Source organism: Lissotriton helveticus, chromosome 3_1 (genome assembly GCF_964261635.1).
Source record: "Lissotriton helveticus chromosome 3_1, aLisHel1.1, whole genome shotgun sequence".
Taxonomy (NCBI): Eukaryota; Metazoa; Chordata; class Amphibia; order Caudata; family Salamandridae; genus Lissotriton; species Lissotriton helveticus.
The window spans coordinates 688,470,096-688,482,501 of NC_136061.1; the positions used below are offsets into that span (position 1 = coordinate 688,470,096).

General features: G+C 48.6%; 1 protein-coding gene and 1 long non-coding RNA gene across 3 annotated transcripts in view; one reads left to right on the top strand and one right to left on the bottom strand.

The window, feature by feature from the left end:
- The window catches only part of VPS13C (vacuolar protein sorting 13 homolog C), a 2,773,485-nt gene that overhangs the window by 1,737,481 nt on the left and 1,023,598 nt on the right, over positions 1–12,406 (bottom strand). For both annotated transcript variants that reach the window (XM_078680824.1, XM_078680823.1), the window contains exon 34: positions 11,541–11,688. In XM_078680824.1, coding sequence (XP_078536950.1) covers positions 11,541–11,688 — 148 coding nt within the window. The remainder of the gene's footprint in view (positions 1–11,540; positions 11,689–12,406) is intronic.
- Positions 1–12,406, top strand: part of LOC144822865 (uncharacterized) — a 790,049-nt gene that overhangs the window by 639,454 nt on the left and 138,189 nt on the right. The window lies entirely within an intron of this gene.

Here is a 12,406-nt window from a genome sequence, read left to right on the forward strand (position 1 = left end):
GAACTGATGACATTGCGCGTTCTCTTCTGTGGTGAATAGATCTAACCAAGGCTCTCTCCACTGCTGAAAGAGACCTTGCACCACGTCCGAGTTCAGGCGCCATTCGTGATCCATCATGCACCGACGGCTGAGTTTGTCCGCCCAGGCGTTCAGGGAACCTGCCAGGTGTTGAACCACCAGGGTCACGCCCTAATGTTCCAGCCACTGCCAGAGGCGCGGTGACTCCTGGCATAGGGTCCACGCCCGCACCCCGCCCTGTTTGTTGGAGTACCACATGGCGGTGCGGTTGTCCGTGAACACCTGCACTACACTCCCCCGGACAGATGGGAGGAATGCCTTCAGTGCAAGCCGGATCGCCCGCAGCTCCAGAAGGTTGATGTGGAGCCGGAACTCCGTCGGAGACCAGAGTCCTCTGATCTCCGCCTCTCCCATGTGGCCTCCCCAGCCCTGGAGGGACGCGTCCGTCACAACTACATGCTCCGGGTGGTATAGGGAGAGGGGTCTGCCGCTGACCCAATCGCGGTCCGTGAGCCACCACTGCAACTGTTTTGCAGTGCCCTCCGAGATCAAGACATGGTCAGACGAGTTGCCCTGATGCTGGGCCCACTGAAACTTCAGGTCCCACTGCAGAGCCCGCATCCGCCACCGGGCATGATGCACCAGAAGGATGCAGGAGGCCATCAGCCCCAGAAGCCGCAGCGTCAACCCGACCGAGACTCGGGATAAAGGCTGATAGATCGGAATCAGAGCCTGAATATCCAGAACCTGCTGTTCGGGAGGATAAACCCGAAACTGCGCAGGGTCTAGAACCGCTCCGATGAAGAGGAGCTTCTGAGAGGGACACAGGTGTGACTTCAGCACGTTGATGGAGAACCCCAGCAGGTGCAGGAGGTCGGCCGTAGTCTGGAAGTGGCTGATGACTGTCTGGGGCGAGCCCGCCTTCAACAACCAGTCGTCGAGGTAGGGGACGACTGAAACCCCTAACCTGCGCAGATTAGCTGCGCCCACCGCCATCACTTTCGTGAACACCCGTGGGGCGCTGGTAAAGCCGAAGGGGAGCATGGTAAACTGAAAGTGCTTGTGGTCTACCGTGAACCGCAGGTAGCGTCGGTGGGCCGGCAGGATGGCGATGTGAAAATATGCGTCCTGCAAGTCCAACGCTACCATCCAGTCTCCTGGGTCCAGGGCAGCAAAGTCAGCATCTTGAACTTCTCCTTCCGGAGGAAGCCGTTGATGTTCCGTAGGTCCAAGATAGGGCGTATGGCCCCTCTGCCCTTCTTGGGAACCAGAAAGTAGTGGGAGCAACAACCACGTCCTACTTCTGGCCCAGGAACGTGCTCGATGGCCCCCTTGGCCAAGAGGGCCGAAACTTCCTCTTGCAGAAGTTGCAAGTGATCCCCCGACACGCGGTGGTACTGTGGTGGCATGGCTGGAGGGGTCGCCTCGAACAGGGGTGGGGGCGGGAGTAGCCCCTTCGGACGATTTGCAGCACCCACCTGTCCGATGAGATGGAGCACCAGTGGAGGAGGTGATGGCGAACCCTGCCCCCCACTGGCGTCAAATGGGCTCGGACTAGGAAGGCTTTGAAGCGGATGCTGCGGGAGTAGATGTGGACTGGCCGCGCCGTTGTCCCCTGTTACCTCCGCGATGTTAACCACGTCCGCCACCGCGCTGAATGTTAGTTTGCGGCCTGTGGCTGGCAGGACATGTGGGGGCACTCCTCCCGTGGCCAGGAAAGGAGCGCTGGGCAGAAGATTGCTGGCGCGGGGCCGACAGGCCCAAGGACTTGGCCATAGCCCTGGAGTCCTTAAAGCATTCCAGCGCATGATCTGCCTTGCCACCGAAGAGGTGGCTGCCATCGAACGGCATGTCCATAAGGGTGTTCTGGACATCGGCCGAAAAGTTGGCGGACCTCAGCCAGGCGTGGTGGCGAACCGCCACAGACGTGGAAATCGCTCTTCCTAGCGAGTCCGTGGTATCCAGTCCACATCTTATAGAGTACCGCGCTGCGTCCCTTCCCTCCGCGAGGGCTTGAGCAAGTTTCGCCCGGGCTCCCTCCGGGCACTCAGGCAGCACGGCCGCAACCGTATCCCACAGAGAGTGGGTGTAATGTCCCAAGAGGCACGCGGTGTTGACCGACCGCAACCCCAAACTAAGGGAGGAGAACATCTTCTTTCTGAATTGGTCATACCTCTTGGATTCCCGATCTGGAGGTGCAGTCGGGAATGCGGATTGGGAAGTAGAGGCCTGGATAACTAGGCTCTCGGATGTGGGGTGGGTGGACAAGCAACTAGGGTCGCCCGGGGCAGGGCGGTGGCGCCTAGCGACGTTCCTATCTACAGGGGGACCTATAGTGGGCCTGGACCAAGTGCCCAACAGGACGTCTGTGAGAGCCTCATTAAATGGCAGTAGAGGCTCTGGGGAGCTTACCTGTGGTTTAAGGACCTCCGTGAGGATGTTAGACCTCACCGTTGCGACGGGGAGCTCAAGAGCCAAGGCCTTGGCTGCCCTAATCAGCACCACAGTATAAGCAGCTCCCTCCTCCGTAGCCACGGTAGAAGGGGAGACAAAACCAGTGTCTGGGGAGGTATCCAGGCCACTGGCTTCACCTGGTTCCTTTTCCCAGTCCTGAAATGACTGGCACTCACGTGCCAGGGGGTCCTCAGACCCCACCCAGTCTCCCTCGTCGTCCATGTCCTGAAATTCAGGGATAAAGGATGGACCCAGATCATCGAAAAATTCCTCATCGGTCGGCGCCGAATGCGGCGTCGAGCAACGCCGCTCCCGCTCCGACGCCGGATCCGGACCGAGGGGTGGACCAGGGACGGCGTCGTGCAGGGACGACACCGAGGATGACACCCTAGGGGCCGACGCCAGCGGGGTCGTAAGGTCGACCAGCAGCGACCCGGATCCGTAACCGGATCCAGTGGGGCCTCGCGGCACCGGGACCGTAGTCGCCGACGGCGCCGGGGCCTAAGCACCCGACGGCGCCAGGGCTGAAGCACCCAGCCCGCTTGGGCTCCCAGTCGGGGCCGCTTGGCCCGAAGGCGCCGCAGAACCCGACGGAGGAGAGAGCGACCTCATGGCCATGAGGAAGGCTTCGATCTCCTCCGGCGTTGCGTTCTGCCCAGGGACCGGCAGGTATGGAGCAGGCTGTGATGCCTGCCGCTCTGGCGGAGCCTCGTGGGCGGTGTCACCCGAAACCCCGGCCGCATCGCGCGAGCGTTGGGGGGAGTCAGAAGAGCGATGTCGCCTCTTCAACTTCTTGTGCCTCTTACCTGGGGACTTGAGTGCCCGACTAGTGGTGTCGACTCGCCGAGCTGTGATGACTCCGACCCCGCGACCGGTCCCTCAAACTCCTTCCGGACCAGGACCTCGAACGGCACAGGGCCGACTGCCGGAGCTAGAGGCGCTTACGGGACCGCTCCCGCCTAGCCTTCGACGTCAAGGCCCGACAGTCGGGGCACGACTTGTCATCGTGGTCGGGCCCCAGGCAATGTAGGCACCGGCGATGGGGGTCGGTAACCGACATCAGTCGGTTGCAGTCGGCACAGGGCTTGAACCCGGGCATCCCTACCGGCACCGATGGAGTCGTACGACTCGAAACGGATCCAAAAAGGATCGAAAAAGCTTAGTCAAAAAGTGACTAAAGGGTACCACTTTCTCCGGACATGCGCTTGCTGGCGCCGAAAAAAGAAGAACTGAGGTCAGCGCGCGAGGCTAGTGACTTCATATTAACTGATAATATGCTAATATGGAAGTTTAATTAGCCCTTGAAGCATACACCCATAATCTGCTCACAGGTAAAACCTGACATGCAGAAAGAGTTCAACAATTTATTAAAAATACCATTGATGCGAACTCTTCTCAAACTTGTTTGCTAATATATCATGAAGCAGTCTATGAAGAGGCACTTGGACCCATATTTGAACCCCCTGGCACAGAATGTCATAGAACAGGTTTGGGCTATAGCTAGGGGTGGGTGTAGTGCTCCGCTCCGTCCACGGAGTGTGCGTAGTGTTGCCTACTTCGCAATCCGCAAAGTAGGCATAGTAGTCAGACTACGCACACGCCATGGAGGAGCTTAGTTGCCTGCCACCCGCCTCCCTCCTGCCCTCTTCTAAATGCCCTTAAAATCATTAAAAGCATTCTAAAAGTAATGAAAACGACTTACCTGGGATGCGGAGTCCCGGGGCTCCCTCTTCCTGGTTTATCACCGACTTCTTCCTCAACAATACGCATGCCCGGGCGCCCGCGCCCGCGCATTTCTTGCAAGTAATGCACGGGCGCACTCCGTATTTGTGAGGAAGAAGTCGGCGATAGCCCAGGAAGAGGGACCCCGGGACGCCGCATCTCAGGTAAGTCGTTTTCATTGCTTTTAGAATGCTTTTAATGGTTTTAAGGGCATTTAGAAGAGGGCGGGAGGGAGGCGGCACTTAGTGCGGCTACGCAAGTGTGTGGGTGTGCGTAGATTCCCCCCAGTTCGTGATGCTTCGCCCCCTTCCTGCAGCCCGTGTGTGACAGACACACACACACACCCATTTCACCCAGTGTCCAGTGCTTGAGCCCTCTCACCTCTGCTGCTTGTTAGACCGTAGGCTGTCTTGTCCTTCAGTTTTTGCTTCCTGTTGGCTCTCAGATGGTGTGTGAGGCCCCTGTTAGTATTTGCTCTGATTCCAGCATTCACCTTGGCAATTGACTGAATTAGTGAAGCGGACTGGACAGAAACATTGCGGCTTAACTCCTACCACTATGACCAACTATTGGTATACTTTGAAAGTTTTTGGTCTGAAGAAGCACACACTGAGAACTTAAAATGTAACATCACGTCTTTACTAATAAGAACTGATTTGTACCCAAATTAAACATTTTTTGCAACATTAGGATAATGAAAGACTGGGGGGGAAATTCATAATGCTCTAATCTATACCTTGCGGTTTGTATGCAGCTCTTTGATGATAGTTAATAACTCACTGTTCTATATTAGGATTTAACCGTATAAACTGCAAGTAACAAAAGGGTCTCTCTGACAGAAGTAGTAACGCACTGACCTATTTACATTGCATGCAATTTGTGATATACATGGTTCACCTGCTTTGCAGCAGGTATTTTAACCTCCTCCGCTACATTATGAGGAGTCAAAACTTCCACTAGACAAAACAGATCTCTCTGAAGCAGGTCCATCAATCTCCAGAGTGATCTTGACATTTTTATTGCTGCCTGAAAATTGATGGATGCAAGGAACGTGGCAGCAGGTGCTTGTAAAACTGTACTGTACTTGACCAGATGCATGGCCCCAGAGCCAGCCTTGCATTTGAATGACTGAGCGGCACTTTCTCGCAAGCAATGAGGACATGGTAAACATGTACCAGAAATAATACCCCTTCCTCCTCCTTTGAAATTCATGAGGGACTATTTTAAAACACTGAAACGTTTGTCATTACACGTGCAATTTGGTATGTCATCAAAGGTAATAGAGGCACAGCACTTTATTTTAAATGCACTGCTGCAAGCATGTTTTCTTTAGCTGGAGTTAAAGATTCAACCATAGCTCCATTGCAAAAGATTGCTTTTACTTCATCTTCAACTGTTTTTGAGCGGTTTTAGCCTTTCCAAGACCTACTCAATCACTAATGCTGCTCACCATGTAGAACCCCTAGTAAAATGCAGGTCGCATCGTCCCTTCTAGCCAAATACTGTTAATGTTGTAACTTAAATTGTCAAAACTCATAAATAACCAGACCTGAGCGGCCAACTCAACTAGTGAGCGCTTCCTTTCAGCACGGCGCTGGAGGCAGTCACATCTTTTGATATCCTGCCTCTCTCTGTAGAGAGGACTGCAACCTCCTCTGCTCTACCAAATAGTGGCATCAGGGCAGGCAGTGGTGCACAAATAAACATAATTGCCGCTGTACCTCACTAGTGAATTCTTGGTGGCAAATGGACACATTCACATGATGCCAATGTCATTTGAGGTGGCCGGCTCGTACTGCGTGACTCTCAGTGTTATAGAAGTAAGTTGATAGAGTTAAACTGGTGCATCTTGTACATTGTAGTATAACAAAATACCTTACCCATGTTTTCTACTGTGGCAGGTTTCGCAGACAGTAACCCACGCATTTGAAAGAGCATACGTGGGTACAAGCAGACCAGGTAATTGTTTGGTAGGGTTAAACTGGTGCATCTTGTACATTGTGGTATAACCCATGTTTTATTCCGTTGCAGGTTTCGCATACAATACCCCATACATTTGAACGGGTATACGCATACACAGGCAGATGTATCCATCAGAACAATCTTTACTTCTATTGCAGGCTTTACGGACAGTGCTACACATAAGTTTGGAAGGGCAAGGAACAGAAAATCCAGGTAATTTTACACTACGTTTTGCAGACGATGCCTCAGTACTATGTGACAGAATACTTTCATGAGCATAGGAATCAACTTTAGCCATGTTCCTTTATTTTGCAGGCAAAGCTGGATAAAACCGTCTCGCACGAAACTGTTCAAGCGCAAAGCTGTAACTTTGGGAGAGTGCAGTGCTTCGCCACAAAGAAATGTTGCCTTGTATTCAAGGAAGAGGGGATGAAAGAAATTGTGGCGGCTGAGACACAGAAATCATGAACCAAGGTTTGTGTGCAACTCGGGGAACTACTTCAATACAGCCCAGACGTGGGCTTCATTTGCAAAGCATGTGCAGAAGCCAAGATTGTTGGGCACTTTTATACGGGAAGAAATGGAGTGATGGCTGGAAACTTGATTACATGAAAAGTCATCTAATTAGCTAAGTTCATGAGTCTGCCTTTGTGATATTGAGAAACAGAAGTTTTGCTGCTAGGTTTGGGTATGAAGTGCAGGCAATGCTGACCGAAACTGCTACTGACAGAGCAAACAGAATGGGAGTGGTTGAACGACAAAGATCCCTGCCTGAGGAGATAAAGATTCTCATCAACAACGTGTTGCTGGCAGTCAAGATGAATACTTCAGTGTTGTCTGTCCAAGACATTCATGACCGCCTAGCTTTGTATGTGAAGATACCAGACAGCTGGAGGAGTTCCTTGAGGCCACCAATAGAAGGATACACTGTGAAGCTATGGCAGAACTTCATAACGCTTTGTATCACACATTGATAATTGATGAGAGAACAGATATTTCTGAAACAAAAATGCTCATCCTGTACTTCAAGTTCCAACCTGTAACATCAACAGAGCACATAACACTGTTTGGGGGCATAGTGAAGCTGACTGTTGTAATGCTGAGGCTATCACTACTGCTGTGAAAGATTTTTCACTGTCAATGAACTGGACCTTATGAATATGGTCGTGTTCACATCCGATGGTGCGTCTGTGATGCTGGGTAAGAATAATGGTGTTGCTACTCGCCTTAAACAATCCATTCCTCATCTAGTTGAGCAGCATTGTGTCGCACATCGGGAAGATTTGGGAGTTGATGATGCCTGGAAGAGGGTTCCAATGATTAAAGAGATGGAGACATTATTGAGGACTGTCTACACTGTGTTCTCCAGATCTCTTGCAAAGAAGTCCAAGCTGGATGAAATTGCATTGGTCACTGAATGTGAAGTGGTCTCTTTCCGACCATTCAATGAAGTCTGGTGGCTTTTAAGGCATTTTGCAGTTGGTGCACTAATTCGAAATTGTAAGGCTGTTCTTAAGTACTTTGAGCATGAGAAAGTTGAGGAGAATGATCATGTTGCTAAATACATTTACAAAAAGCTATCAGACGCAAAATACCATATTTCCCTTGGAGTACTTAATGACCTTGTGGGTGAATTTGCATTTTTGTGCAAACTGTGCCAAAAAAGTTCTTTGACTACTGTTGAAGCTGTACAGTATGCAAGAGCAAAAATTGGCCAAATAAAGGAACAGTATTTGGGGTACACTGACTTTTGGAGCAGCGCTGTAAGAGATCTGATGGTGTTGTACAAGGAAAGGCAAGAGTTTGATAGTGAGCCTATTTTGTCTTTTGTTTCCCTTCTTTGTGAGCACATGCAAAAAAGGTTCCCTGAATATGAACTGAAAAAATGGGCTAGTTTTGAATTCCAGGCAATAGCAACACAATCATATTTTGATTTTGGGACTGAAAATGTACCAAGACTTGTTGAAAAGTATAAAATGTCTTGGTCCGGTGTGATTGTGAAGCACCGGAAGATGTTGTTCGACAATACAGCAAATATAAATATGTGGTGGCAGAACATGTAAAGGGTGGGTTATTTACCACCTTTCATTCATTTTTTTTATTTCTGTCCATTCTTGTCTCGTTCCACAGGCCTTTTTTCTAACTCTCTATTCTTCTTTCTACACATTTATTGTTATGTTGTGTTGGTCATGGCATGTTTTCACACTGTCTTTGCATTTTTTCTTGTTGTATTCCTTCAACTCATTAATTCTTACTATCTCTTTGTTACTTCAATCACCCATCACTTCATCTCACATTTTTTCTTTGTTCTTTCATTATATTTTTGTGCTTTCCTTCTTATTTCCTTTTTTTCTTTATTTCCTTGCTCTTTCATTTTCCTCTTTCCACTCTTATTCTTTTCCTGCACTTTTTTCATTATTTCCTATGCCCATTTGTCCCCTCTTTTCTTCATGCTTCCTTTTTCTTTTCTTCATGCCTCACCCCATTGATCTCTAACATTTTCTTTCTAATTTAAAAAATGAATAATTCTCTCTGTCACCGTTTAGGCTGCTTTTAGGTTTACTTGTGCCCCCCACATCACAGCTGTGTTATCACAGTTTAGTCTTCTGTAATTAATTAGTTCTAACTTCTGATTTGCAATGACCTGCGAGTCAAAGTTAAATGTTAATAAGAGCCATAAAACAATTTCATCTGCTCCAGTAGCACCCCGCTTAAGATGGCATAGTGAGAGGTTCACTGCGCCCTTGCTCACAGAGGCAATAAATAATACACACACTCAATGAATTAAGTTGGGACCATTTAGAACCATTAAGAAAAATAGTACTCTTTTATATAAATATTTAGATTAAGAACTCTAGGTACAAGGTAAATACTTATTGTAATACGATAAATCACAGTAAAATGCAATAATCACAGTTGTGAGCAATTACGCACTATATAGTTCGTATAGGAGGAAAAAGGCAAGTGGAAAATGAATGCAAAGCAACTACTTTTGTTGGTCACCTTTGAAAATCAGAAGGTTTGGGGGCCAACGTCCAAAGGTGCAAGGCCAAGTTCTCAGGAGCTCTCCGGATTCCTCGGGAGCAAGAAGGAAGGGGGATTTGTAGCTAGCGCTACGATGACAGGGGCCCACCTGCAAAAGGAAAGGGGGACTTGCAGGCAAATCTGAGGGCTCTGATTGGAGAGTAGAGTTTGCGAGGGCTCTGGGGCAGTGGGAGCACAGCTGGATTGAAGATGCCCCGGCCGGGCAGGATCGGTGCAGTGAAGATATGCAGCTGGGAAACAGGGTGCAAAGTACCACCTCACAGTCAGGAGTTGGCAACTTGGAGCGATAATTCTGGAGCTGCTGGGCCACTGCTGAGGTGGGTTGCTGGAGTCCTGAAGCCCCTCGTTGGGTGCTGACTAGCTGTAAAGTTGGAGTCTGCCTCGAATTGGTTTCATAGGTTTTTGCAGCAAGGGGTCCGGTACCCCGGGTATTGATGCCTTGCAGCTCTGGTGGGTCCTGGGGCATCAATACTTGATATAGAGGCCAAGCTGACCCTCCAGAGGATGTGTACCTTCGGATGGCACTTGGAAATGTCGGTATGGCTTGAGAGCTGGACGACGATAGACCAGACTTTGCTGTTTTGGAGACCTGTGGCTGCAGCGGGATAGTATCTCTATCTTGAGGGAGATCTTTGGCAATTTGCGAAGTGCTATGACCCCGAGATGAGCTGGAGGATGGTGATGGTCGAATTCTATGGTGGCAGGCAGGAATTTGAACCCAAAGTCCACCACGAGGTCTGCAGGTCTCGGTCCAACAGAGTCTCTTCGTTCGTCATCTTTTTTGTGTACGTGGAATCTAAATTCAGGGTGCCACCTAAATACTAAATTTAGGGGTGTTCACCAGGGAGCGACATGTAGTAGCCAATGGGCCCCATTCCTGGGGTATCTACACCCTCTATTATGCCCACCTCCTGTGGGAGGCAGGCATAGCTCTAGCCTGGATTGGCATTGAAAAACTTGCACCACCATGCCTCCGGCACCTGAGGGGTGGAGTTGGGAGGGGGGCACGCCTCTTATTCTGAGTTTTACTGCCTGTCTGCCTGCCAAAAGGGGTGAGGACAGGAGATGTTTGCATGCTCCCATCAAGAGGGCAGAGGTCGTGTTTCAAAAGCAGCAAGGCCTTTTAAGCTCCCCGCCATAGATGGCTCTTCCTGACCGGGTGGGAAGGTGTGAACAACTCCACCCAGGACAGGCTCTGTTCTTGCCCTCTGAGCATGCTGGCGCTCACCCCATGAGGTCAGAACTCTGTCTGATGGTGACAGGCTGGCTTAGACCAGTCGGTGGCTTAGGATTGGTAGGTTGCAGGGGAACCCTATAAGGGGTCCTCTCTGTGTGCAATTAGTACTAAATCTGACACTGGAATCAGCGCAGGTTTATAAAGACAAGATGTTTGGTACCAAACATCCCATAATACAGTGAAGCCATCATGGATCTGGGGAACTCGTAATGACGAGTGTCCATCCCATCTACACTCTATGTCTTCCCTTTTCACTTGCAAAATCCAAGAATTATGGATATTGCAGGGGCATATCCGCTCATGCAGATATATCCTCACTGGAATTATAGTGCATCCTGTCTTAGGGTTAGAAGGTTTGCCAGAGGGGTGTCTTATCTATATCCCATGCAGTGTCTATTGGCATGAATGTGTGCCATTTGACTTTTCAGTTTTATCTGCACCAAGGCACGCAGTCTGCAATGCCAGTGAGCATGGCCTTGGTGCGGTGACACTAGGGTGCACAATTCGTGCTGCTACCCTTGAGGTCCTTCTTCAGTGCCAATGCCCTAGGTACCAAGGGTAACATTTACTAGGGACTTACAAGGGGTACTTAAGTTGTACCAATTGGGAAACAAAAGGTACTGTTTAGGGAAAGAGCTTCTGGAACAGGGGACCTGATTGATAGGGACCCTGTGCACTTCCAGTCGAAATTACATCATTTTCCAGGCAAAACGTGAGGGCTAACCATGTCCAAAAGAGGAACTTTCCTACAGCTACAACGCAATTTCCACCATCTAATGGGGGAGCTGGCGCTCTCTACTGCCTACATGTATTTGTCTCCAAAAGGGAATTGTGCAATCCCTTTTAGCATTAATCTTTCTTTCATCAAGACAGTCAGCAGTCTCTCTTATAGTTATATGATGGGCGATTGTTGTTGCTTTCTTGATTTGAGAAGTTCAAGGAATATTTTTGGACCAGATACTTGCTGTGGTGCTAGACAGGGAATTATGAACTCAGTGCTAATGACTTTGCTTGGCTAGCACGGCTATATCATTCAATAAAAGCTCTTGCAATTATTGCAGCCTGCAGAGAAACAACATGCCAAAACAATGATTATACTTACATTCATTGTATCAAGATGCCCTTTGATTTCCATCATCGGAAGTTTGTGATACCAAGAGGCAGCAAGATTTCGATTTACAGACAGATGTAAATTAATGGGCTGAAGAATGTGGATATCAGACTGTGAACAACTCTCTTGCAGAACTTTCCTAATTTGCAAAACAATACATACATAACAAAACTATTAGAGACATAAAAGTAAGAATTGGTAAATAGAAGTAATTCAGTTTGTTGTATCACCAAAGAATACTTCCACACACAATCTTTTAGATCTTTCACTGACTTTAAAAGGAGGACTTGGATGCAAAATGTGAAACGGGGGTTTCATTACTACTTCATCAACTTTAGCGCTATGCACACATCCTTTGCAGAAAAAAGCCAACATTTGTAATTCAGTAGCAAAAGACATACCTAACTAGTTCAAGTACCGAAGAATCTCATGCATTTGGAATTCAAAATAATGAAAGCAAGAATCGTGCATTCCTGCAGCCCTTTACACATGTGCTTCACCCCTAAATACATGTAATAACAGTGGCTATCCATATTGCAAATTCCCAGTGAGATAATTCAGTAAAATGCCGGATAGCTGCAGCATCTAAATATTGCACCAATTGATATTTGACATGGACAGTCAAAATATACATATATTAACAATCTTCATTACAATTCTACATACATTTAAAATGTTTTGAAACTTATGGATGTAATGTGTTTGACATCATTTGAGCTTTTTTTTGTATGTGTCCAGACTTATCAGAATAAGGTCCTTAAAACTGCCCTTCGAGCTGTTATTGAAGCAAATTGTTAGAATCAATGCAGTAACATGTTACAACAGTGCAGAGGGAAGTCCAATTATTTGCTTCTTAC